The sequence below is a fragment of the Sciurus vulgaris genome, assembly GCF_902686455.1.
Source record: "Sciurus vulgaris genome assembly, chromosome: 10".
NCBI classification, from domain to species: domain Eukaryota; kingdom Metazoa; phylum Chordata; class Mammalia; order Rodentia; family Sciuridae; genus Sciurus; species Sciurus vulgaris.
The window spans coordinates 50,458,382-50,483,590 of NC_136470.1; the positions used below are offsets into that span (position 1 = coordinate 50,458,382).

Genomic DNA, 25,209 nt, shown 5'->3' on the forward strand with positions numbered 1-25,209 from the left:
TAGTTAAATCTTCATATGTATACTTTCCAAATTTTGTTTCTATAAATTGTAACCTCTTTGTAGAAAAGGAAAAGACAGCTAAGTTTTGGTCAAACTGTGACTGAATTCAGTTTTCTTTTTTATGTCTTCTTCTCTATTTCTGATGTGGGCAGGCAACCAAATCCAGTTAGTTGAGACTCTAGCAGTCTCTGGCCTGGGCCTCAGAAACATGACTACCTTTCTCTTCTTGAGATTCTACCCTCAATATTCAGTTCAGTACTGGCAGTGAGAGATACCAGGGTCTACTCGATGAACAGAAATCTATACCTGTCTGAATAAAAAAGAACACTTCAGATTATTCAAATTATTTACATATCTAGAAAAAAAGTATCTGTAGAATGAGGGTGATATCACAGAGACTAGGAGAAAAAAGAATTGGTGAATAATTTATGGTACTATTTAGTGTAAAGTTTCTGAACAGAGTACTGGGGCTTTCATATAAGATATAACTCTAGATTGTAGACAGATAACAACAAACTCTCGTGGCTTGAGGATACTGGTCTTTAGGATTGTCCAATTTCCTCTTCCTGATTTCAAGTTTGCAAGGTAAACTTTTGATTGTAACTCCTTACAAATTTTTCTGTTGGGAGAGAATGCATGAACCAGTCAGTGCTATAACTGGACAGTTGGCAAATGCACATCTCTTTTTAGATAGATCAACGGGCATCCTAGTGAATTTGCAGTCTTTTATGGCTTGGGAAGCATGAATTGGTCTTAAGCGACTTTTCCTTCCTGAGAGCACTGGCTGATTTTGGACTTGTCATTACATGGTGCCAATGACACTCTGGACTATAGGTGCTACTATGAGGATGAAGGTGACACCCTATCTGCTATACCAACTGTCAGACCTTTCTGATGCACTGTTACATAGAAAGACTTTTTAAAAGTAATTAAATTAGTTAGTTAGTTAGTTAGTTAGTTTTAATCAGAGAGAACTGCTGAGTTTTTTCAATTCCATTTTCCTTCCAGATTTGAAAATCTGTCTCTTCTACAGGGTGATGTAGCTGAGTACTCAACACTGAGGACTGAGTGCTCTAGGTGGTTTTAAAAAAAAATCTGTTTTGCATCTAGAATTCCCCTTAATCCTTTTAGCAATTAAAGTCTTTTAATTTTGCACATCAAAATACGTTGATTCATGAGTAATTTCTAATCTTTCTTTATAAGGAAAGAAATACAGTAAAATATGTTAAAATAACCAAATGATTGTTCCAAGGTTGAATCAAATGGTATGAGAGACACCTACTGGTCAGAACTTACCACACCATAGTCCCCATTGCTTTTTTTTTTTTTTTTAAGTTATAATTTTATAACAACTCAAACAAATAAATCATTAGACAAAAATATCCAAGTTGATCAGCAAATATATCAGACAAAAGGATACCTTCTGAAATTATTCTACAATTTCATAGCTTCTGATTGTATAAAAATTGACAAAAATGTTTGAAAATTTCCTGTTGATGATTCCTGATTATCTTACTATGCTTCATTAAAAGAACTGTCATTTCTACAATAGTGTTTACTATGTGATTTGTTTACATACAGTATAAGATTTAATCTTTATAAAATTTATTTTTCTAATGATAGATATTTATCATTATTTCTATTTTATAAATAATGAAACTAAGACCAAGACCAAACATGTTAATGATTTACACATTTATACCTTAGTATTATAAGTCACATTTTGGTAAAATGCCTTAACATCTAATTTTCTTTTTCAGAATGCATTTTGATTCATTGTACACAAATAGGGTACAACTTTTCATTTCTCTGGATGTACAAAATGTAGAGTCACAGCATTCATGTAATCTTACATGTACACAGGGTAATGATGTCTGTCACATTCCACCATCTTTCCTTCCCCTCACCCCTGCCCCTCCCCCCTTTTCCCTCTACACAATCCAACATTCCTTCATTCTTCACTTATACCTCCCCCTCACCCCCACCACCTCCCCCTGCCCCTAAAGTTATATATCAGCATAAGCCTTTGTTATTCTGATATACAGGCTGACCACTGGTGCCACACATTGCTATGTCTCTGGATCTTCGCATGTTCAGTTTCCTTGCCATGCTCTCCCATCCCATATATCTTTCACATACACATGTACACACATACACACACCCTTTCTCACCTGGGTATTTCTTTTTTGCCTCAGTTCAGATATCATCTCCCTGGGAAACCTCTTTCTAATACTGAAGATATGAGTCTGTGATCCTGTTCTATCTCCCCCATCCACTATATAGGTACAATGTTTATTTATCTCTGTGTCCCAAACATCTAGAACAATGACTGGTTCAATAAATACTTTTGAAAAGTAACCAAAAAAAAAAAAAAATGGTGAATTTTATTCACTAAGGCAGGTACATAATACAATTGAATTTGTGCCACTTAAATAGCATTATGTAATATTTCCAAATTAATCTGAAGCATTTTTCACTCTCTACATATAAAAAGAACAATTTCTCACCTTACAGAGGGTGGATATTACTTTCATACACGTGTACCTTATTAGTAGTCATTTTAGAGCCATCTTTTTTTTTTTTTTTTTTTTTTTTTATTGTGGTGCTGGGGATTGAACTCAGGGCCTTGTGCATGCAAGGCAGGCACTCTACCAACTGAGCTATATCCCCAGCCCCTTAGAGACATCATTTTAGGGCCATAACCCAACTCTGTGAGGATGTACATCTTCTCTCCAAGTTCAGTAGAACAGACCATACCACCGTAACCAAAAAGTAGACTATCTCCTTGGGATGTGTGCATGACCTATTTAACTTATTTGTAGTGTTAACGTAACTCAAAGACAGAAAGCAGTGTTGAAAGAAAGGAGAAAAAGGGAGGAAGAGAGAAAAAAAAAGGAAGAAGTGGGGGAAGGGAGAACAGAGATGAAGGGGGTAAAGGCTATGTCAGTTAGTACTTGAATTGGTTCCTGGGTTATGCAGAGCATCAGACAAGGAGAGTCGAGAATTTTATGGAGGCCTACCATGTGCTTTATGTGGATTTTAAATATTACAAGGAGGAGATAAAAAAAATGTTCCTGAATGGAGAAATCTATTCAAATCAGGCAGTTTATCTTAGATTACTAATCTTATTCTTTGCTGGCAAAGTATTATTTGCATTCAATGTTTTCATTGGACATCTCAAAATAACATTTCTATTATAATCAACCTTGTCTATTAAGGATGAATTCATTAAAGAAGATAAAATGAAGCCAGGTGTAGTGGCACATGTAATTCCTGTGACTCAAAATAAAAGGAAAGAAAATAAAAAGGCTGGGGATGTAGCTCAGTGGGAAAGTGACCCTGGATTAAATCCTCAGTGCCAAAAAAAAAAAAAAAAAAAAAAAAAGATAAAATAATTCAGAGAGGTGCTGTAATTTATTATCATGCTTTTGTCCTAGAAAGAGAACTCCGAGAAATATTTGAGGTACCAGAAAACCATGTATTCTTACCTAAGGCCAAGAACTTCACTGTGACCCAAAACAAGCTGAGTTCTGGCCCAGTAATAGGGTACAAAGATGGCTCAGGATGAAGGACAGATTAAAAGAAAGCCAAGAGGACAAGGAAGTCCACACAAGTAGAATACATAGTGGCAGGTAAAACGCTATCTGACTGAAGAAAGCTGTGCTGGCTCTCTGCACTCAGTAATTCCGAGTTAACCAACCAACACCACGCCATTGTGTTTCATCTTTTGAACTGGACTGAAACAGCTACATACAGAAAAGAATTTGTGTCTGACAGCTACTCCCAGAGACACCAGTCGTGTGGAGAAAGTTTGCCCTTTCTTGTTCTCTCACCTCAAATGCCCTGATTGACTGAAAATTTTTTAAAGGAAAAATAGTGGTATCACATCTCATCAAGATCAACCAAAATAAGAATAAACTTCAGAGAAACTCAGACATTCCTTCTTCTCTAACACTTCTTCTAGGAAGAAGGTGTATACTTTCAAAGCCTGAAGCTGAAGTTATAAAGTGTGTTTAAAACCACACTTACATTATTGATTCATTTCAAATGGATCCTGCTAACATTATAAGCAAGTAAAAATGCTCAGGACAGAGGGAAAGGGTGTGTGTCCTAGAAATAGAACATTTTTGCACCACACAGTCATTCATACACAACTCAGAATAAAAGTAAACCAAAAAGTTAGAACAATTCTATCATAAAATTTAATGGTCTGTGCCCCTATGCAGGGCTACTGGCACTCAACAAATGGATACCATTCTTTTTATCATATTGTTAACATCAAGGTTTGGGTTTGTTTTAACATTCTAATCACCCCAAGAGAACAGCAATTAAATGATAAGGCCTTGGTCTGAGTACAGACCTCAGTATATATACCTATAATACATACACACAGAGCAGTTTACATACACTAAAAGAACAAATTCTGATTACCTTGGTCAAAATATCTGGTATCTCCTAGTCATATAACTTATGGTAAGTCAATTTGCCTTTCTGAAGTTAAAAGAAAATAAATATTCATTCTCATTTTTACTATCTCACAGGGATACTGAGATGATAAAATGAAAAAAAAAAAAAAAAAGGAACCAGCACTTTGACATGTTTGAAAGCCCTTTTTATTAGATGGTACATTCCTAGAGAATAGAAACCAACAGTCACTTATTTTTGTATGCATAGCTTCCCCAATTACTAGGCTTCCAGGAAAAAGTAAATTTTAAGTAAATTTGGAATCCAAAAGCAAAAATGACAAGAAACCTTCAAAAGGTATATTGATTATGCTTTTATATTATGCTTCTAAAAAATTCTAAGAAAGGGTGTTTTCATAAATGGAGTATTATAGATATCAGTATCTCACCTTCATTTATGACTTTAAGTACACTTGATTATATTATTGAGTGACACAATGTACTTGCAGGAAAAATTCAAGTTATTATTCCTATTTTAAATTAAGCATAACTTGATATTTAAAGTACTTGGCAATCAGCAGTCTATACGAGGAATTAATAAACTACACAGCCTGTGAGGTGGAATTCAGTTTACTGTCCATGAACAAATGGATCTCACATGTTAAATGGTTGAAAAAAATTTTTAAAAAGAATATTCTATGACATATGAAATTACATGAAATTCAGATGGTAGAATGTATGAAGTTTCACTGGAACACAACAAGGCTCTTTATTTCTACTTGATAGAGTTGAGTAGTTGCAACAGAGACTATATGGCCTACAAAGTTTTAAATATTTACCATTGACCCTCAGCAGAAAAAGCTTGCCATCTCTATAAAGACACGGTAGAGAAACTGAAAGTGACTGAAGTATTGAATTATGCTCCCCTGGCCCTAGGGCTGACATGTTTTCTAAACTATCTCCTGATAAGAAGGACAACACAGAAAAGTGCCAAAAAGTTATTTTACCTGCCATGATCCTTGGGGAACCTGAAAACAAAGATGACAAGTGTTAATCAGAGTTCAATACAGTTGTAATTGTCACATGATTCCTTGAAGTACAAGTTATTTATATATTTCTTCTGATTTTCTTTGAAATGCCTTCTTAAATGAAAATGCTTAGTAGCAGTATTGACAAAGTCCTAGAGATTGAAGAAAGTGAATAAAGGTGGAGAAAATATTCTACTCAAAACCAATAATTTTTTCAGTCTTTTAAACTTTGTTTAAAAATATCTGAAATAATTAATGTGTAGTTGATTTCTTTATAAATAAACTTTTCAGTAGATCAGAGGACTTCCATTGTTGGCATTAAAACTGGGAAACATTTTGGGAATGCAGTATGTTGTGTAGACTTAGAATAATAGAAAAGAAAATCAAATGTGCAAATCTGCACTAAAATAAGACATTTAGAAATTTCAGAACCTTATTAAAAAAGAGATGATCATATAATGCTGGGGGAAAGGAACTCATAAATTGAACTTTTCCTAGAATAACAAAGAAAATAGAGCAATAACTTTAAAACTCTAAAGGAAAATTACTTTCCAACCAGAATTCCATGCCTAATCAAACTATTTACCCCATAGAAGGGTCAATTATGGATACTTTAAAATATGCACAAAAGCAATAAAATTCTCTTCCATACACTCTTTAATGCTTCACCAAAATGAGGAAGCAAATCAAGAAACAAGTTTACATAGGCTATAACAGAGAACAAAGGAATCACATATGATCTCCTGTAACTCAGGCATAGAGACTTAAAGATGCTGCATAATTCTGTACATACTGGTCTCCCAAATACAGTGAAAGAAGACAAACATGAATTTGTCTCTCATAGGATACTCCTAGTTGAGTAATACAGATTAGAAGGACATTTGGGTTTCATAGAATCATTCATACAATAGCATGACATTAAATTTAAATGACATATGAATGTAAAGAAAAGAAAAATCGGATAATCAGGTGCTATACTATAGGAGTAGGAAAAGGTCAGACTGATTAACCTGTAGGATATTTTTTAGCATTTCATATTTATTTTATATAAAAATAGAATTTTCCATGTGCCAAAAATATGCTAAGCATTTTAGAAAAATTAATTCACTTAATCCTCATCCTTAAGGATTCATTAAGGATATGTTTTATGTTCCAAAAAAAAAATCTAAGAACAAAGAAACTAAAGAATTTGCCCAAAGTATTTCAAAAGCATTTTTAAAATAAAGCAGGGTTAATAAATTATCTTTTTTTTACAAAAGAAAAGATAAGATCTAATAATATACCCAAGCCATCCAGCCAGAAGCACAAAGGCAGGATTCAAAGCCAGGCAAATTCGCTCCAAAGGCCCTATTGCCTTTCACATGCTGCCAAATGAGAGAGGTCTTCAAAGGCCTCACATTCTCAGGTTCTCATCTAAGCTTAGTCACAAGCAAAGGCAGCAATCTGTGAAAACTGCTAAAGTTGAATTGGGAGAACTGATTCTTGGCATGAGAGGAGTTCGATCAATTTAGTTTGCAGGGTCTCTCTTCATTAAGTCTGTGCCACTAACTAGCTGAGGGCCATTGAGTGAATTATTTAAATTTTCTGTGCTCTGATTATCTTATCAGAAAAAGAAAAAATGAGGCTATATATACATATATATGAAGAAAAATGAGGATATGGACATATGTATATATTTGTACATATACATACATACACACACACGCATTGCCTGGAACACTGTAAATGCTGTATAAGTGCTTACTGGTATTTCTCATAAACTCAGAAGTTTTGACAAAAACATGACAAATTTGAGATGGTGACACTGTTCATTATATTGTCATGTCACACAGTGCCCCAACCTGTGCTCCCCAGAATTCAATAACTGAGTTACAGCTATCACCCAACTGGCTAACTCACTTACAGTAATATGTCTATGTCTAACATGAAGGCTAGGAGCAAAAGCAATAATGTCAGCTACCTTGTTTCAGAATCCTTCCTCCACTTCCAATTGACAAGCTCTTTGTGTGCTATTTCAATCCCTTTAAGCCTGTTTCCTCCTTTGAGTATTAAAAATATCTGTCCTAAAGAGATGAAAGACTGAAACATCTCATACATGTGAGGTTCCCAGTACAAAGTCATCACTCAATAAATATTCCCAAATATTATGCTATGAGTCTTAAGAAGGGAAGAAATGTCTTTGAAAGAGATTGCTCTGATTTACTGGGAACTGTTATGTTTGAAATGAGGACTAATGCATCCCTTCCCGAATGGCCTTATCCAAGATACCAAAGTCGCTTTGGTAGAAAATTGATAATCTTTAGGAGGATGCTGAGACCATATCCAACCTGATTCCAGAGTCCCATAAGAGCCAAATAAGAACTGTATAACTTGTTGGCAAAAGCTGGGGACCCAACAAGCCCAACTACAAACCTAGTATGTTTCCTTAAATATGCTATTTTAACTTTTTCTAACTCAGTTTCCTCTCTTGAAAATCTAGCAATAACAATGAATACTAATTTGCCATAAAGCATTGAATTATAGCATTTAAATCACTTCTTGTTAGAGTATATGTGAAAATTCAAGGGATATTCCATTTGGAAGAAAGAGTACTACTAAACACAAGAAGTGTTGAAGTAAATTCATTTACCTAAATTCAAGAACACGAATATCCTTGTAGCCTGGTAACCCAGTGAAGGCATTTTCAACCTGTTAAAAGCAAAAATTATAACTATGAGAAATGCGGGAAGTATATGTAAAATGCATTTAAGAGTAGAATAAACTGTATACTGTTTACAACAATTAGGCACTTATACACATATGTACATATACAGATATAAACAAAGATAGACATGAAGTTCCAATTTTTTTTTAATTACAACAGTTAGAATGTTAGAAAATGACAATTACCACAATACTGCCACATTTTTTTCATTTTTCCCTTTAAGGATTTAATGTGCTTTCATATTAATTTTTTCCAAATTAAAAAGAAGCATACTTCTTAGTGGCAAAACACTAATTTTTTTCCTTTATGTGGTAAAATGTGAAAAAATGCATTCATTTCAAAAGTAGCTATAATAGAATTTTAAAATACTGTTTGGATTAGAAATTTGGCACCAGCACACAAACTGACAAAGAGTCAAGTGTCTGTTTTCTGTAAGTGTGGAAGTGTCTGGTGGCATCTGTTTCCTATTCCTACAACACAAGAAAACCATGAGCACGACTTGGCATTTGAAAGGAGTGCGTGAGCACTGAGTTAGCCCCAGAACCGAGGCCTTGTCAACTGGCGATTGAGAAGGAGGTTAAGAAGTAGTGGCCAGATAACCCAATTGGTCAAAATATCAATTTATGAGCATCACAACCACAGGAGCTGGTTTTCATACCGAGTCCTTAAAATCTAGCCATGTAACTCCATGTGAGCTTAGTGACAGGAGGTGGAAAAACAGAATGCTAGACTAGACTAAGGATCTAAAAATGATCAGGTTATGCAAAAACATATAAACTCAACACATATTTTAATAAAACTGAACGATTTATCCATAACATTTCAGATGGTGGCTTAACACCTTCTGAACCAATTTTGGAACATCTCTGAATATCTGCTTTTAACTAAATTCTCACATAAAAAGGAAAGGGGGATTTAAAAAAAAATTGATTCACTAAAGACCTTCATGCCTTAAGAATAAAGAATTTAAACCCATGAAACTTTTTGCCTATAGTAATTTACCTTGTTTTGCTTTTGTAGAAAAAAAGAGCAAATTCTTGCAGGATGGAGATAGAGGTGAAATTTGTAGAACTAGAAATCATAAGTTTGAGGGCTGGGTCCGGCTCTGTGTTCACTGGTAGATTTGGCCATGAATAAGCCTTCTTTATAACACTAATACTGCAAGAGTCTAGTACAAGAAGTCATTCCACTTTATTAACATGAATATTAATAATAGGCACAATTTATTGAGTACTGTGCTTTGTAATATTACTTCTGATTCTTGCAACACTGCCAAGACACATATATTTGCCTGATTTTATAGACGATAAAAATGAGGCACTAAAATGTCAATTAACTTGGCCAGAATCATGTATTTAGTGACCGAATAACAATTTATTTAACCTCAAATCTATTACTGAAGCCCATATTTTTTTCACTGAATTAAACTGCTTCTTCCTTTTTCTGGAAAAACTGTGAAATTCACACTAATTTCTTCCTTGAATTAAAATGGAGGGGGCTCTGTACAATACAAAGGACAGAACTCTTTGAAAGGCAGAAAGAGACCTGATTTTACGTTCTGCTCCAAGAGAGGCGTGAGGAACCAAGAATAAGTTTGGCGATCTTGAACTTAAATGAGAATACTTAACCACATGGATGCTGTGGACAGACAAACAGAAAGCAGCCTATAGAAGTACTGTGTCCTTCTATAAAAGCACTATGCTAGGGAATTGCATTGATACAGTGACTGCCTTCAGGTACCAACCCTCCCAAGGTCATTGCACTATCTTTCTAAACTCTGACATCATAGTTGGTGTTGTACCAAGTTTATATAATACCACCTTTTTAAAAAAAAAAATTTTAGCTGTAGATGGACACAATACCTTTATTTTATTTATTTTTATGTGATGCTGAGAATTAAACCCAGTGCCTCAAATGTGCTAGGCAAACACTCTACCATGTGGCATCTTGTTCCTCTTACCTTTCTTACTAAAAAAAAAAGAAAGAAAGAAAGAAAGAAAGAAAGGAAAGAAAAGAAAAACTATAATAGCTCCTGAATTTTATCTCCTCCAAACAGGCTTTATTTTTCCTTGTGTGTTTTTTAATACTACCTAGGAGGCCATATTGAAAAAACAATCTGTATAATGATACCATGAAAGGAAAGACTTGGAGGAGCCCTTTCAGTTTGCAGTGTATACTGTGACAAGATCCTTCAGAGACATACCCCTGCTTCTGCTGTTCTTCACAGAAATAACTAATGGTAGACATTTCACTCTGGGTAAGAATGGGAAGGTGGTATAGAGGCAGAGAAGAGGTATTTCATGGTGGGCCCAGACCTTCCATCACCCTCAAATTGCCTCATTCCACTAACTACCTGTATCATAAATTCTCCGCTGGAGGTGTTTTCAGAGTATTTATTAGACTTTCTCTAAATCTGCAGTCATTCTGTGCAATTATTTACCCAAACACTAAGACTTATTAAAAGTCCCTTAATCCAAAGGCAAAAAGAACCAGACACCTATCCAAGATACTATCTGATGCCAGGTGGCCACTGGCCTGGCTGACATTTCTTCCACATACCATACAGCCTGCAACTTGGCTACACAGCTAGGAAAATGGATTGTCTGGCCTCCACTCCCCATGTCTGATGGCTACAATGATGCTGTTTGGCAGAGAGATGCATATTTTTATTCCCATCTGGACACAGTGTCTGGGGAAGGAAATTAATCCAAGGTAAGGGAATTGACAAATTTAGCCAAGGAGAACCCAGTCAAGAGGGACTGGAAAAGAAATAAACAGGAAGGAATGATGTACCTCGTCATCAGACAGAGAGAGGTGCATGGGCATTTGATACCTTACTACATAGGAACCAAGATACACTAGAAGGAGGCCAAGTACGTGTCATTTTTAACTGGAAGAATCTTGGGTTCAAGTCCTATACAGAATTCTTCCACAAAGTAAATTTATGAGAGGTTCTAATTCATCATTCTTTAAACAATTCCCTTTTTAAAAAGTACACCTCACGAAGACACAGAGATAGGAGGGAAATTTCTTTTACTCTATGTCCTTTGGTGCCTCTAAACTTTGTACTATAGATTATTTATGTGTTAGCTACTCAAAAAATTTCAGTCTAAGAAAAAAGAATATTAAAGATAAAATTCAAAGAAATCAAATTTAATGTTTCCTCAAGAAAAGCATTACATAGTACATAGTTTCTTAGAGATGCTCATTTCTCCTAATGTTGTCAAGTCAAAACCAAACCATAAAACTGTCTTCCTTGGCTATGCAGCAAAATCTGGAAAGAGCACTTATTTGTTAGCAGATGGCAAGATAGTGTTTCTAGTAAAGAACTTATCTGTGAACCTTTCACAGAGCATTCTGAAGAAATAGCTAAATCACCACCCAAGGAACCAAGTAGATCGACAGCTAAACCATCTATAAATATTTATTGTGAATATGGAAAACTTAATCCCTAAGAAACTATCTCATTTACCAAAACAAACAGCAAATTACATACCTCTGAAATAAACTCTTCTACAAGGTGTTGGTGGTAGGAGTTGGAGGGATCCTGTAGTTCTTCCCTGTATTGCTTCCCCACAAGGTGAATAGTGAATTCTGCAATCTGTTCAGCTGCTGGTTTTGTGGGCTCTTCTGTCACATTCTCAATTTCATTACTAATCTGGATTTTTAGAAAAGAGCAATAAATGTCAGTGTTTATTCACTCAATCAACAAATATTTATCAATCAAAGCCAACTTCTGATGGTAATTTCTTCTTTTTCTTTGGTGGCGGGGGAGGGCAGGTAATGGTAATTGAACTCAGGGGCACTCAATCACTGAGCCACATACCCAGTCCTATTTTGTATTTTATTTTGAGACAGGGTCTTGCTAGGTTACTTACGACCTTAACAAGTTGCTGAGGTTAGCCTTGAACGTGAGATCTTCCTGCCTCAGCTTCCTGAGCCTCTGGGATTATAGGTGTGCACCATCATGCCTAACTCTGATGGTGATTCTTTATGTCGTAGTTAACTTTGGAAAAAACTGGGTAGACTTTAAGATATGACCGAATATTAAAATCACTGCCTTTTCACATTTCTTCAAACGTACATTAACCAGTTCAAGAGAAGGTAGAAATCTTTCCATAGGAAACCATCAAAGTGAGTAAAAGGAGTTGGCCATGCTGTAATTAATTATCATTTAAAAATAACCTAAAATGGTGGTTCTCAAACTTTTTGGTCCTGTAGTCCCTTTAAACTCTTAAAAATAATTGAGCAAATAAAATTTTTGGTTTATGCGTATTGTGCCTATAAATATTTACCAAATAAAAAAGGAAATTTGAAAATATTTATTGGTTCATTTAAAAATAACAATAAACCCATTTCATGTAAAAAAAACCATAACATCATAACATTCTACAAAATAAAGTGGAAAGAGTGATTCTGCATTTTTTCAAATTCTTTAACACCTGGCTTAATACAAAATAGCTGTATTCTCATATTTCCGCATTCAATTAATTGCAATATTCTATTTTAATTGAAGTACATGAAAAAATCTAGCCACACAGATATATATTGAGGAAGGGAGGAATATATTATCAGTCTTTTGAGATAAATATAAATATTCTTTTTTGATTCTATACCAACTCAAAAAATGGTAATTTTTTAAATGCTAATTGCTATGTGATGTCAAAAATATATTCAATAAATTTTTTAAGTTCTTCCTAATCCAGGCCTTCCCATGGCAAAAGCTAAAATAATTTGAGCAATAAAATAAATACTGGAGTATAATGAAAAGAATAAAATAAATATCCATGAATCCACTCTGACATAAATCAACCACTGAATAAAAAAATAACAATATTTCTTACAGAAGAACTCCATTTAATAAATGTAGAAATGGTGGAATTTTACTATCACTACTAAAACACTGCAGTAATAACTGCTGTATGCAAGATACAGTTGAGTCTATTTAATCCAAGTCCTTCCATTTTGATACATTAGAAAACCAAGGATGAAAAGGATGAAAGACTAGCCTAAAAACTGTAGTCATGACAACTGGGAATAGAATTTAGGTGCTTTTTTCATTGTATCATTTTTCATCCTTGATGGATCATATCATCAGAAACCTTAGAAACTTCAGAATGGAAAAGAACCTCAAACCTCACATCATCCTTTCTGGTGCTTGAATTCTCTCTACGATATCCCTGACAAATAGCTGCTCACCATCTGTTTAAATGGCTGTGATAAGAAACAAGAATGCCTCTCAAAGGCAGACTATTATACTTCCAAGAAGCTTTAATGGTTAGGAAATTTTTAATACTAAACCCTAATTACCTCCTTGTGAGCTCCACCTCTGATCCAAGCTCTAGAACCTGGGATAAGAACTGCAGTTTCAGAGAGCCTTTCAAATATGTGCAGGTAGCCATGCCTTCACTGGTTTTTCACTAGTTCCCTCCTCCAGACTCTTCTCAGGATCTTATTATTTTCCTTAGAGTGTAGCACTCACAAGTGAGGTCTAATCAATTAAAATATGGTAGGACTATCACCGTCCTTATAGCAGATTCTGTATTTCTATTAATGCAACCTAAAATGATACTAGCTTTCCTTATATTTTTTATTAAGTGCATCATATTGTTAATTCATACTGAGATTAATATCAACGAAAGCTCTTAGTCTTATGGAATTTTGCACAAGACTTTACATTTTTATATATCAAACTTTATCTCACTAAATTGAGATAAAGACTTCCATTCTACAAATGGACTTCCATTCCATTACTACAAAAGAACCTTACTGCTGTAGAACACCTAAAAATGCTGAATAAGGTGGGGGTTTTTGTTTGTTTTTTAATGTTTTTAACTGGTTTGCAAGAAAGTAGGCAAAGGAAAAACAGAAATACACCCCAAGATCTCAAAAAGGATAGCTTACGGAAACCCAGAGAGATAATATAATATTAAAGGTAGCAGCTTCCAAGAAACATCTGCTTTTCCTTCTTGATAAAGGCTTTAGAAGGAGTAAGATACAAAGTGGAAGGTCTGTACACATGACAAAGTCAAATCAAAACTACCACATATTGCAAGAATTCTAAAAAAAATTAATGGAATGTTTGAACAACATATTAACTAGACTGAAGAAATAATTAGTGAAATGAAAGAATTAAATGCAACATGGAGTTTCATTTCAACAAAGCAATGAAAGTTATAGCAATGAAGAGATAGGACGGATACAATGAGGAAGTCAGACATCTAATCATGAGAGATATCACCTTAGAATTTCTTAGAATTTAGGTGAGGCATATAGCCTCATATTAAGGAAGTACAAAAATCTATATAAAACTAAATAAAGAGAAATACAGGCATGTCTCATTTTATTGCATTTTGCTTTATTGTGCTTAGCAGATACTGCATTTGTTATGGATTAAAAGCTTGTGGCAACCCTGCATTAAGCAAGTCTTTTAGCACAATTTTTCTAATACAGCATGTGCTCAATTCATGCCTCTGAGTTACGATCTGGTAAGTCTTGCAATATTTCAGCTCTTTCAATATTATTATGTCTGTTATGGTGACTACAATCCATGATCTTTAATGTTATCATTGTAATTATTTGGGGGCACCATGAACCACATCCACATAAGACAGTGAACTTGATTAATAAATGTGTGTGATTTGATGGCTCCACCACCTGGCCATTCCCCCACCTTTCTCTCTTTCCTTGGCCTTCCTGTTCCTTGAGACACAAAAATATTGAAGTTAGGCCAGGTTAAAACATCACACATTCAAAAGGAATAGTTGCACATCTTTCACTTTAAATCGAAAGCTAAAAATATAAAGTTTAGTAAGGAAGGCATGTCAAAAGCCAAGATGGGCTCAAAGGTAAGTCTCTTGTACCAAAGATTTAGCCAAGTTGTGAATGGAAAAGAAAAGTTCTTGAAGGAAACTTTAAAATGCTACTTCAGTAAATGCACAAATGATAAGAAAGCAAAACAGCCTTGTTGCTGATATGGAGAAAATTTTAGTGATCTTAAAAGAAAAACAAACCAGTCTTAACATTCTCTTAAAGCAAAACTTAATCCACAGCAGTCTCTAATTCTCTTCAATTCTACGAAGGCTGATAGAGGTGAGGAAGCTGTAGAATAAAAGTTTGAAGCTAGAAAAAGTTGGTTCATGAGGTTTAGGGAAAGAAGAAATTACCATAACATAAAAATGCAAACTTCATTCTTATTCAACATTGTACAGGAAAACTTAAGTACAGTAATTAAGCAAGAGAAAGAAATAAAAGGCATCTAAATTGGAAAAGAGGAAGTGAAATTATCCCTGTTTACAGATGATATTATTGTATAGAAAGAAAAACTAAAGACTCCACCCCAATTACTGCTAGAACATTAAGAAAATCCAATAAATCTGCAGTATATAAAATCAACATACAAAAAAGTATCATTTTTACATACTAATAAACTTGTTGAAAAATAAATGAAAGAAGCAACCTCATTCATAATAGCTACCAAAAACAATATCCAGGATTAAATTTGACAAAGTAAGTAGAAAAAGAAATTAATTTATTTATATAAAACCAATTGATTTTGGTCAGAGGTTCCCAAGAACATACTGAAGAAAGAAATTTGACATCCTGTGTTCATGCATTGGAAAAATTTATATTATTAAAATGTCCTTACTACCAAAGCATCTCAGATTCAATGCAATAACCATCAAAATGCCAATAAAACTGTTCACAGAAATAGAAAGACAATCATAAAATTCATAAGGAACCACAAAAGATCCCAAATAACCAAAGCAATATGGAGCAAAAAAGAACAAAGCTGAAGGCATCACAATAACTGACTTTAAAATTTATTTTTAAAAAATATACAATGGAATATTACTCTGCCATGAAGAATGATAAATTATGGCATTTGCAGGCAATTGGATGAAATTGGAGAATATCATGCTAAGTGAGATAAGCCAATCTCAAAAAACTAAAGGACGAATGATCTCGCTGATAAGCAGATGAGGACATATAATGGGGGGTAGGAGGGGTTAGCGTTAGGGTTAGGGTTAGGTTTAGGGTTAGGGATAAGGAAGGTGGTAAGAATGGAGGAAGGAAGGACTGTATAGAGGGAAAAGAGGGGTGGGAGGGGTGGGGGGAAGGGAAAAAATAACAGAATGAATCAAACAACATTGCCCTATGTAAATTTATGATTTTTAATTAAAAAAAAGACAAAGTAAAAAAAACAAAACAAACAAAAAAAATAGTATGGTACAAGCATAAAAAGTAATACAAACCTATGGAATAGAAGAGAGACCAAGAAGTTAATTTATTTACATAAAACCAATTGATTTTGTTCAAAGGTCTCAAGAATGTACACTGGGGAAAGGACAGTCTCTTCTATAAATGGTGCTGGGAAACTGGATATCCATATGTAATAAAACGAAACTAGACCCTCTCTCATCATATAAAAAATAGTTTTAAATGATTAAATACCTAAATGTAAGATCTGAAACAATGAAACTACTAGAAGAAAACAAAGGGAAAACACTTCAAGATGCTGGTATAGGCAAAGATTTCTTAAATAAGACCATAAAAGCACATGCAAGAAAAGCAAAAATAGACAATGGGATTATATTAAGTTAAAAAGTTTCTGTGCAGCAAGAAAACAATCAACAGAGTAAAGAGACAAACTGCAGAGTGGAAGAAAATATTTAAAATGTATTCATCTAACAAGGGATTAATATTCAGAATATGTAAGGAACTTAGTCAATAGCCCAAAAACCAAAAAAATCTGATTTTAAAATTGGCAAAGGATCTGAAGAGGTATTTTTCAAAAGAAGACATACAAATGTCCAAAACATGTGAAAAAATGCTCAAAATCACTAATCATCAGGGAAATGCAAGTTAAAATCAAGTGAAATATCATCTGATCCAAGACTTTTAATAAAAAAATAATAACAAATGCTGGCAAGGATGTGGAGGAAAGGCATTCTGATATGCTAGTAGCAGCAGTGTAAATTAGTATAGTCATTATGGAAAACAGTATGGAACTTCTTCAAAAAACTGAAAGTAAACTACCAGATGAGCCAGCAATCCCACTACTGGGTACATAGCCAAAGAAAGTGAAATTATTGTCTCAAAGAGATACCTGCATGTCCATGTTTATTGCAACACTATTCACAATGGCCAAGTTATGACATCAACCGAGGTGTCCAAGGGGGAATGAATTACTTTTTAATACAGTATAGAGTCACAGTAGAATATTATCCAACTATAAATAAGAATTAAATCTTGTCATTTGCAGCAGAGTCAATGGAACTGGAGAAATTATATTGAATTAAATTAGCCAAGCCCAGAAAGCCAAATATTACATGTTCTCACTCATTTGTGAAAGCTAAAAATGTTGATCTTACAGAAGCAGAGAGCAGAATAGTGGCCACCACCGGCAAGAAAGAGGAGGGGGTAGGGAGAAAGGAGGTTAGATAACAGGTACCAAAATACAATTAGAGAGGAGAAATTGGTTCTAATGTTCTATGGCACAGTAGGGTAAATATAGTCTATAAAAATTTATAATATATTTCAAAATAATGAGAAGAGATTGAAGATTCCCAACACATAAAAATGAGTGTTTGAGGGAACAGAAATGCTCATTATCTTAATTTAATTTGTGTATGTATCTACATCAAGTTATATTATTAATAATTGTTATTAATGTATAATCTTAATTATACATTGTATGTATCTACATCAAATTATCACATAAATAAGTACAAATGCTATATGTAAATTAAATATATAAAAAATTAAAAATTAAAAGGCAAACAGCAAGTATATATAAGCTGCAGCAAGTATGTAGAAGATCTAGCTAAAATAATTGAGATAGGTGGGCACATTTAACAACGGATTTTCAGTGTAGATAGAATAGCCTTATACTAGAAGATGCCATCTGGGATATTCACAGCTAGAGAGGAGAGGTCAATGTTTGGCTTAAAAACTTTATAGGAAAAACTGCTTCTCATTTCAGTTCTTTAATGCAACTAGCCCTGTTCACTTACTATTCTGAAAATCTTGGATCTTTGAGGATTATATTAAATCTACTCTGCCTATGTCCTTTATATAGAATAGCAAACCCTGGGTGACAGCACACCTGTTTACAACATAGTTTAATAAATATTTTAAGCCTACTTTTGAGTCTGCTACTCAGATGAAGGATGCCCTTCAGAATATTGAAAATGCACCTGGTCACCCAAGATCTCTGATGGAGACATACAATGAGATTAATGTTGTTTTCATTTGCCATCTCAACACCACACTGCAGCCTCTCCCTATCACCACCCTGGTCAGTCAGCAACCATCAAAATCAAAACAAGAACCTCCACTGGCAAGAAGATTATGATTCACTGAAAGCTCAGATGGTTGCTAACATTTTTTTTAACAATAAAGCATTTTTAATTAAGGTACATATACTATTATTTTAGGCATAATACTATTGCACAGTTAATAGACTACAGTATGGTATAAAAATAGCATTTATGTGTACCAGGAAACCAAAATATCCACCTTACTTCCTTTATTGTGATATGCATTTTATTGCAATGGTATAGAACTGTATATCCAACATATATGCCTGCCCACATCTACACTCATTTTTGTGAAACTGCAGAATCCAAAATAGAAAAGGACACATACACACTCATACATGAATGGTAGATAGATCTCAAGAGCCACCAAAGCAATCAGGGTACCTAACAGGGAGTGACAACTGAACTTACAGCTAAGTTCTCAGTAATCACAGCAAAAGCCAGATGACAATGAAATAAAGCTTGAAAAACAAAAACCTCAATCCAGAATTGAATATAGATTTAAAATATCTTTCTAGAAGAAGAGGATTTAAAGAAATTTTCAGGTGACCAAACATTGAAATTGTACCAGTAAGAGATAAGCACTGAAGTAATGTCAGAAATACATATTTCAGGAAGAAATTGTCCCAGAAGAGAAGCCTAAAATACAGAAACACAATTTTAAGAAATAAAATTGTAAATGTAAAACAAACTTAAACTGAGCAAATCATATATGATATTTTCAATTTGTGGAATTAAAAAGAGAGAAGAAGAGAAAGAGAACAGAACTACTGAAAAATAGCATATAAGTCAGCATGGTGATCATCTCAGTTAAAATGTTCTAATGTTTCTATATGGCGAAAGATAAGAATGAAGACTCTGAAAAGCTTAAAGTTTATAAAGTTAAATACACATTAAAGTTTATAGGATAACTATCAATAAAACAGAAATAAAGTAAATTATTTCTAAAATAATAGGGGAATGCATTAGAGAAAAAAAACTGAACCATAAAACTGTACCTTGGGGTTTATTTTGAACTAGAGGTGCAGACAATCTAATTCTTGTTGGGTATATCTATACTGGTTTGTCTTCCTGTTGTTTTTGTCAATTGGCTCAGATTATCCTCTCAGTTTTTAGATATTAACAGTCCAGTGAACTCCCTATAGTTCCATCATTTCTATTATTGTGAATTCTGTCTCATTTTATAACTGCTTACAGTTCTAAATCTTAACTATTCTACTTCAGTTCCAGAACTACAGTATGACTTTTATCAATTCGTTCGCTAATATTTATTGAATGCCAATATGTTCTAGCACCATCTACTTTGGACAGAGTTGTACTTAGTGGAAAAGTGTTAATTTGGGATTCACTCTATGGATCCCAAGTTACCACCAGACTTGTTTGATGACAGAGAAAATGGGGAGCCAAAGTGGGGTGACTCAGTCTGATTTCCTATAAATTAAATGTTTATATTGAGAAGGGACCAAGCAAGGTAACTAAATTGCATCACACACGGAAGTATGTTCAGTCAGTTTTCTCTATGTTAAATAATCTGGAATACACAGATCTTCTAATTAAACAATATTTCTAATAAACTGTTTCTGTCTTCCTGGGTAGTGTGTAATTTTTTTCTTCTTCTGTAATACTTGGCTATACGATTTAATGTTGTTTAGTAGACAGGCTAGTATTAATAATTATACATTTTTAAGCACAGTACTTTTTGAATTTCAACTACTTAAAACCTATATTCGTTCCCTCTAAAGAAGAGAAAGCTAAGACATGATCTGTTAAGGATTAGAAGAACACAGGCTTATCATGAAATGAGTTTCCTGCCCCAGGTCACTTCATTTGCATTTTGAAGCCCTTTCTTACCCAAACTTGCCCATGAGAGTAGATTTACTCGGTTCTCCAAGCAATATTAGACTTTTTTTTAATGTACTAGTATTAGAATTCATGACATTTTCATAGCAGGTACCACATGAAGTCCTGGTAGCAGAGCAGTGGAATATAAACTCTCTTTACTCAGTCCTCTATGTTTATAAACTAAACTCCTGTCCTCCCTGTATAGAAACTAAGTAACAAAACAGAGCAAGACTCACACTCTCCTCTGGAGACTCCCAGCGGCTTTCTGAGGCACCTTCATAGGAGTCCACACCTGGATATGGAACATTGAGAGTAGCACCTAAGCAAAAACCAAACACATGTTTGAATTTAGTCCCAGAATTCATATCTGGGAAATAAGGAACTAACTACAAGTTCTTTGCTTTTTCATACTGGAAATTCAGTCCATTTTAATCTTCAGGCACATTTGTGTAGAGTCCTCCCACAATAAGAAATGATTATGACTCAGTCAACAAGGAATTTTTGAACACCCACTGTATCCCAGTCTCCATGCTTGATGTTGGGAATACAAAGACAAAGTTTCTACCTTAAGGAGATAACTAGGAAATGGAACAGATACTGAAAAAACTATACCAGAAAGGGGATGAAGGTTGGAGCCTGTCAAGATTTAGCAAACATTGAAACTGGACCACATCACAATATTCTATATTTATATGTTTGAAATTCGAATACAAAAAAGTTTTCATTTTGTAAATAAAAAGTAAAGGAAATAACTACCTGTTTAGAAGAAATACAGAGGTAAAGGAACATGCTAAAATGTGTCACAGAATGTGGTCTTTAAAATCCCTACTCTGGGAAACTGTAGGACAATGACAAAAAGTGGCACTAGACAGTTCTTCTACCTTTGACATAAGTAGTAGTTACCAAGTACTTGCCTTAAAATAATTCATCAGGTCATACATTTTTTAAAGCTATATTCTGATTTGTATTGAGTACCTACAACATAATTCCATATAGTAAGTGGGTGGAAAATTATGTATTTTTGAGTCTCTTGAATAATATATAGAGAAAACTTGATATTTGAGCCAAAAAACATACTTGCTTGAAAGATTACCTTAAACCATACCAAACAGAAAAGCGAATAATAGCACAAAAGCATACCTCCTAATGTAGAGGTATCACCATCAGGAACCGAGGATGATGATTCAGGGCTAGAAAATAAATGTGTTCAGTTAATAAAATGATAGAAATGTGAAGGTTTATTATGAGATTTGGGTTTCATTTTCCCAAAAGAAATCACTAGATCACAAATAAGGGTCTAAATCTAAGAACAAAGTAGCAAAGTTTTAAAAATTCATAACTTCATAATTTGTTTTACATTTATTGGTGTGTTTTCTTATTTTTCAGTTCAAATCACTATGTAAATTATTTTATTTATCTGCTTTATCTTTCTCTAACCCCCTACTCCTTTAGAATGGTATTGTCCAAGATGGTAGCCACCAACCATTATATAGCAATTTAAGTTATAAAATTAAACAAAATTAAAAATTCAGTCCTTTGTTCACACTAGCCACATTGCAAGTGTTCAGTGATCACATGTGGCTAATTGCTATCATATTGGAAAAGACAATATAGAACATTTCCATCATCTCAGGAAGTTCTATTGAATAAGACTGCATTAAGAATTGAAACTCCAGGTGGTGGCAGGGGGTACTGCTCAATGGTAGAGGGCTTGCCTAGCATGTACAAGGCCCAGGGTTCAATTCCAAGTGCCACACGCACAATTCTAAATTCCATGAGATTAGGGACCTTGTTTACCATATTCCTGCTGTTTCTCTAATGTCTAAAAAAGTACCTACCACTTAGCAGTCATTAATTAGATTAATTAATTAATTAGATTAATTTATTCTGGAATAAATTAATGAATGAATGCTATGTGCCAAGCAGTGTAGAAGGTACCTGGCACATAGTGGTGAGTAAAATACCCAAGGTTTATAAAGGTTACAGTTTCATGAAAAATATAGTTACCAAGTAAATGATTATACCAAATGAACAATTCAACAAGTACAGAGAAGAAAGAATTATTTGGGGGGATATAACCACAAATCTTATCCCATTTGAAATATCATCATAATCATAAAACTTTCAAAGAAATGACCTGCTATAGGCAACATTGCTAACAGATTTCAGATTTCCTAGTTGTACTTTTACCAATGCCACCCTGCAAATATAAGCAAAGACCAGAAAATAATCTGAGAAAGTCCCTGCCCATACAGGAAAGAAAGCAGGTTTCCACAAATCCAAATTTCCACACATTCCAAAGGTATGAAAGTTAAATTATAGTAATTTGGAGATATTTCAGAACTTTATATACATGTCCTAAGGGGAAAGAGTTTTCAAAGGCTCTGGTCAGTGGTGACTATACCCAGTTTTCAATTCATACCAATTGAAAATTCTCTTCAATGTTAGTCACCTTCCTAAAGTGATTTAATCTTAGTCATAACTTTCTCCCTCATAGATGTGTTCAGGTATCAATAAGTCCCATCTTCAGAACCACTGCTTTAGACAGCTTGCTGCTTGCTGTAAACTAGATGAGAAGGTACGCTGGAAGCCACCAGATACACAAGGCATACATCTTGAAACATCAGTTGTACTAGAAGCTTAAGCAGGCAGAGAGTTAAGTAAGAATTGATATGTAATTTAAAACATTAGTATAAAGTAAATGAATATTAAGACTGAATATGATAAACCAAAGACATTTTATGATTGGAGCTAGATGGGAAAGTCAGTTAACATGCTCCTTACACCACCACCGCCCCCGCCCAGGCTTTGGTAGAAAATTCGAGAAACCGAGGTTAAAAAAACAATTTCACCATAAAGAGTCTTCTGGTTTTTAAAAATACTATTTAAAGAGTAACATATTAAACCATTATACCAAAAGTATCATTATTGGTTATTGAGAGCATATTTGCATGAAATTTCTTACTAAGTGAGCTGTCATCTGGAACCTAAAGGAATATGACACCTGGACAAGTCATTTTGATAAGCAGAAAAGGCATGACTGAGTAAGGGGAAAGTATCAAGAGACTTGTTGGGTTGCAGCAGGTGGAGCTAAAAAAATGGCACTCAGGTGCATTTGAAATATACATTAACATAATCAGGGCTGGGACTGTAGCTCAGTGGAAGAGTGCTTGCCTAGCCTGTGTGAGGCACTAGGTTCAATTCTCAGCACCACATATAAATAAATAAAATAAAGGTCCATTGACAACTAAAAAACATTAAAAAAAAAAAGAGTCGGATCTGACTAGGGTTTATCAGTTATTCACAAGGCTATAGTACCCTTTCTAGTACCTTCCTGGCAGAGACAGAAAAAAATGAGGTTCAAGGAGGAAGTTTCCCAAGGTCACACACAAATTTCTAACTATATCCTGTTCCCTTCTATAAGAGTAAGAATAATCACAACTGAATTTACTGAGTCTTCATCATGTGTTAACCACTGTGCTAAGTGCTTTATCTTGGTTCACTCAATTCTGGAAACCACCTAAAAAGGGAGATATGTTTATCCCCATTTATGCTGATGAGGAAATTAATGCTAGAAGTGGTTAAGAATTTGCTCAAGGTTATAGAGCTAGCCATTTGATTCCAGAAACCTCATTTTTACCCACCTCAGTTCACTGCTTCATGCATGGCCCTTACATGACATATATGCTTCAGAAGAGTTTCACTTGGTGTTAATGATAGTAGTCTACACAAACTAAATAACCTAAAAGTTGTGTAAAGATCCCAGAAAGAAGAAAGGGAACCTGGTCAGAGTTGGAGACCTTTTAGAAAGCAACCAGGTACACAGAGCATAGTAAGAAAAAGAGATGGAAGCACAACGTGGTTACCAAAAAGGATGTTGGAATGAGATGGCAGAAAAACCAGACCTCACCTGATGTGGGTCAAACTGTCCCCGCATTGAAATCAAATTTAAAGTAATTCTCTAACTATGTAAGCATTCAGAATGGAAACACTTTCTTACTTCAGAAGAACAAGATTTTGCTTTACTGAATTCAAATAACATTATTTTAATGGTGGTAAGTAGGAAATTCTTGGTAATTCAAATCACTTACCCTCCCACTCACTCTCCTTCCAAAAGACAGTAAAGAACACTTAACAACAAGAATCCTTTCATATGTTCTCATTAGTTATACCTCCTGCAAAGATCCCTTAAAATGTCACTCATGACAACACTGGAACACAGTGGTGTGTTGAGTTTGGAGGCAGAAATACTACTTCATTTCTAGGCCAAACCACAAATTTGAAACTGTTCAGCTAAGACCTTTAATTTAATACCAGAAGCAAACAACCCCCTACTACCTCACTTTCTCAGCTCATTCAGTACATTATTCATTCTTCACTGCTACCACCTAATCATGTCAGTGGAATTCAGGTGGGACTGTGTCAAAAGATTCTCATAGTCACACATAACATAAATATAAAAACACTGTGGGGCTGGGGGCTACCACTCAGTGGTACGCTCAAGGTCCTAGGTTTAATCCCCAACACCCGCCTCCCAAAAAAAAAATGTGAAGCGAGTCAAGCATAGAACATAGGTTCATATTCGAATTACTCCTCTCTTGATGATTTTCTATGCTTTGTTCTTGGATCCATTATTATAATCAGCATATAACAGAAAACAAAAACAAAAACAAAAAACCTCAAGGTAAGAAGTTGAGAATCCTGAGAATTCCTAATTCTGGAAACCACCGAAAGAGGGAGATATTTTAAATCCCCATTTAGATAGATGAAGAAATGAATGCTAAAAGTGGTTAGAATTTGCTCAGAAATAAAGAGCCAGCCAATTCCAGGCATATGACTAGTTTTGTATATGATTTAGGAAAATAAGTTTGCCTGGCTCTCAAGAGCTTAATCTCTAAAACATGAGTACC

The 25,209-nt window shown here is 34.4% G+C and overlaps 1 protein-coding gene across 1 annotated transcript in view; it reads right to left on the bottom strand.

Annotated features, from left to right (window-relative positions):
- IMPG2 (interphotoreceptor matrix proteoglycan 2) overlaps positions 1–25,209 on the bottom strand; it is an 86,768-nt gene that overhangs the window by 28,747 nt on the left and 32,812 nt on the right. Inside the window, exons 5-9 of the mRNA XM_079101411.1 lie at positions 21,440–21,489; positions 20,536–20,618; positions 11,632–11,793; positions 8,061–8,119; positions 5,411–5,431 (exon numbers count right to left, since the gene is read on the bottom strand). Coding sequence (XP_078957537.1) covers positions 5,411–5,431; positions 8,061–8,119; positions 11,632–11,793; positions 20,536–20,618; positions 21,440–21,489 — 375 coding nt within the window. The remainder of the gene's footprint in view (positions 1–5,410; positions 5,432–8,060; positions 8,120–11,631; positions 11,794–20,535; positions 20,619–21,439; positions 21,490–25,209) is intronic.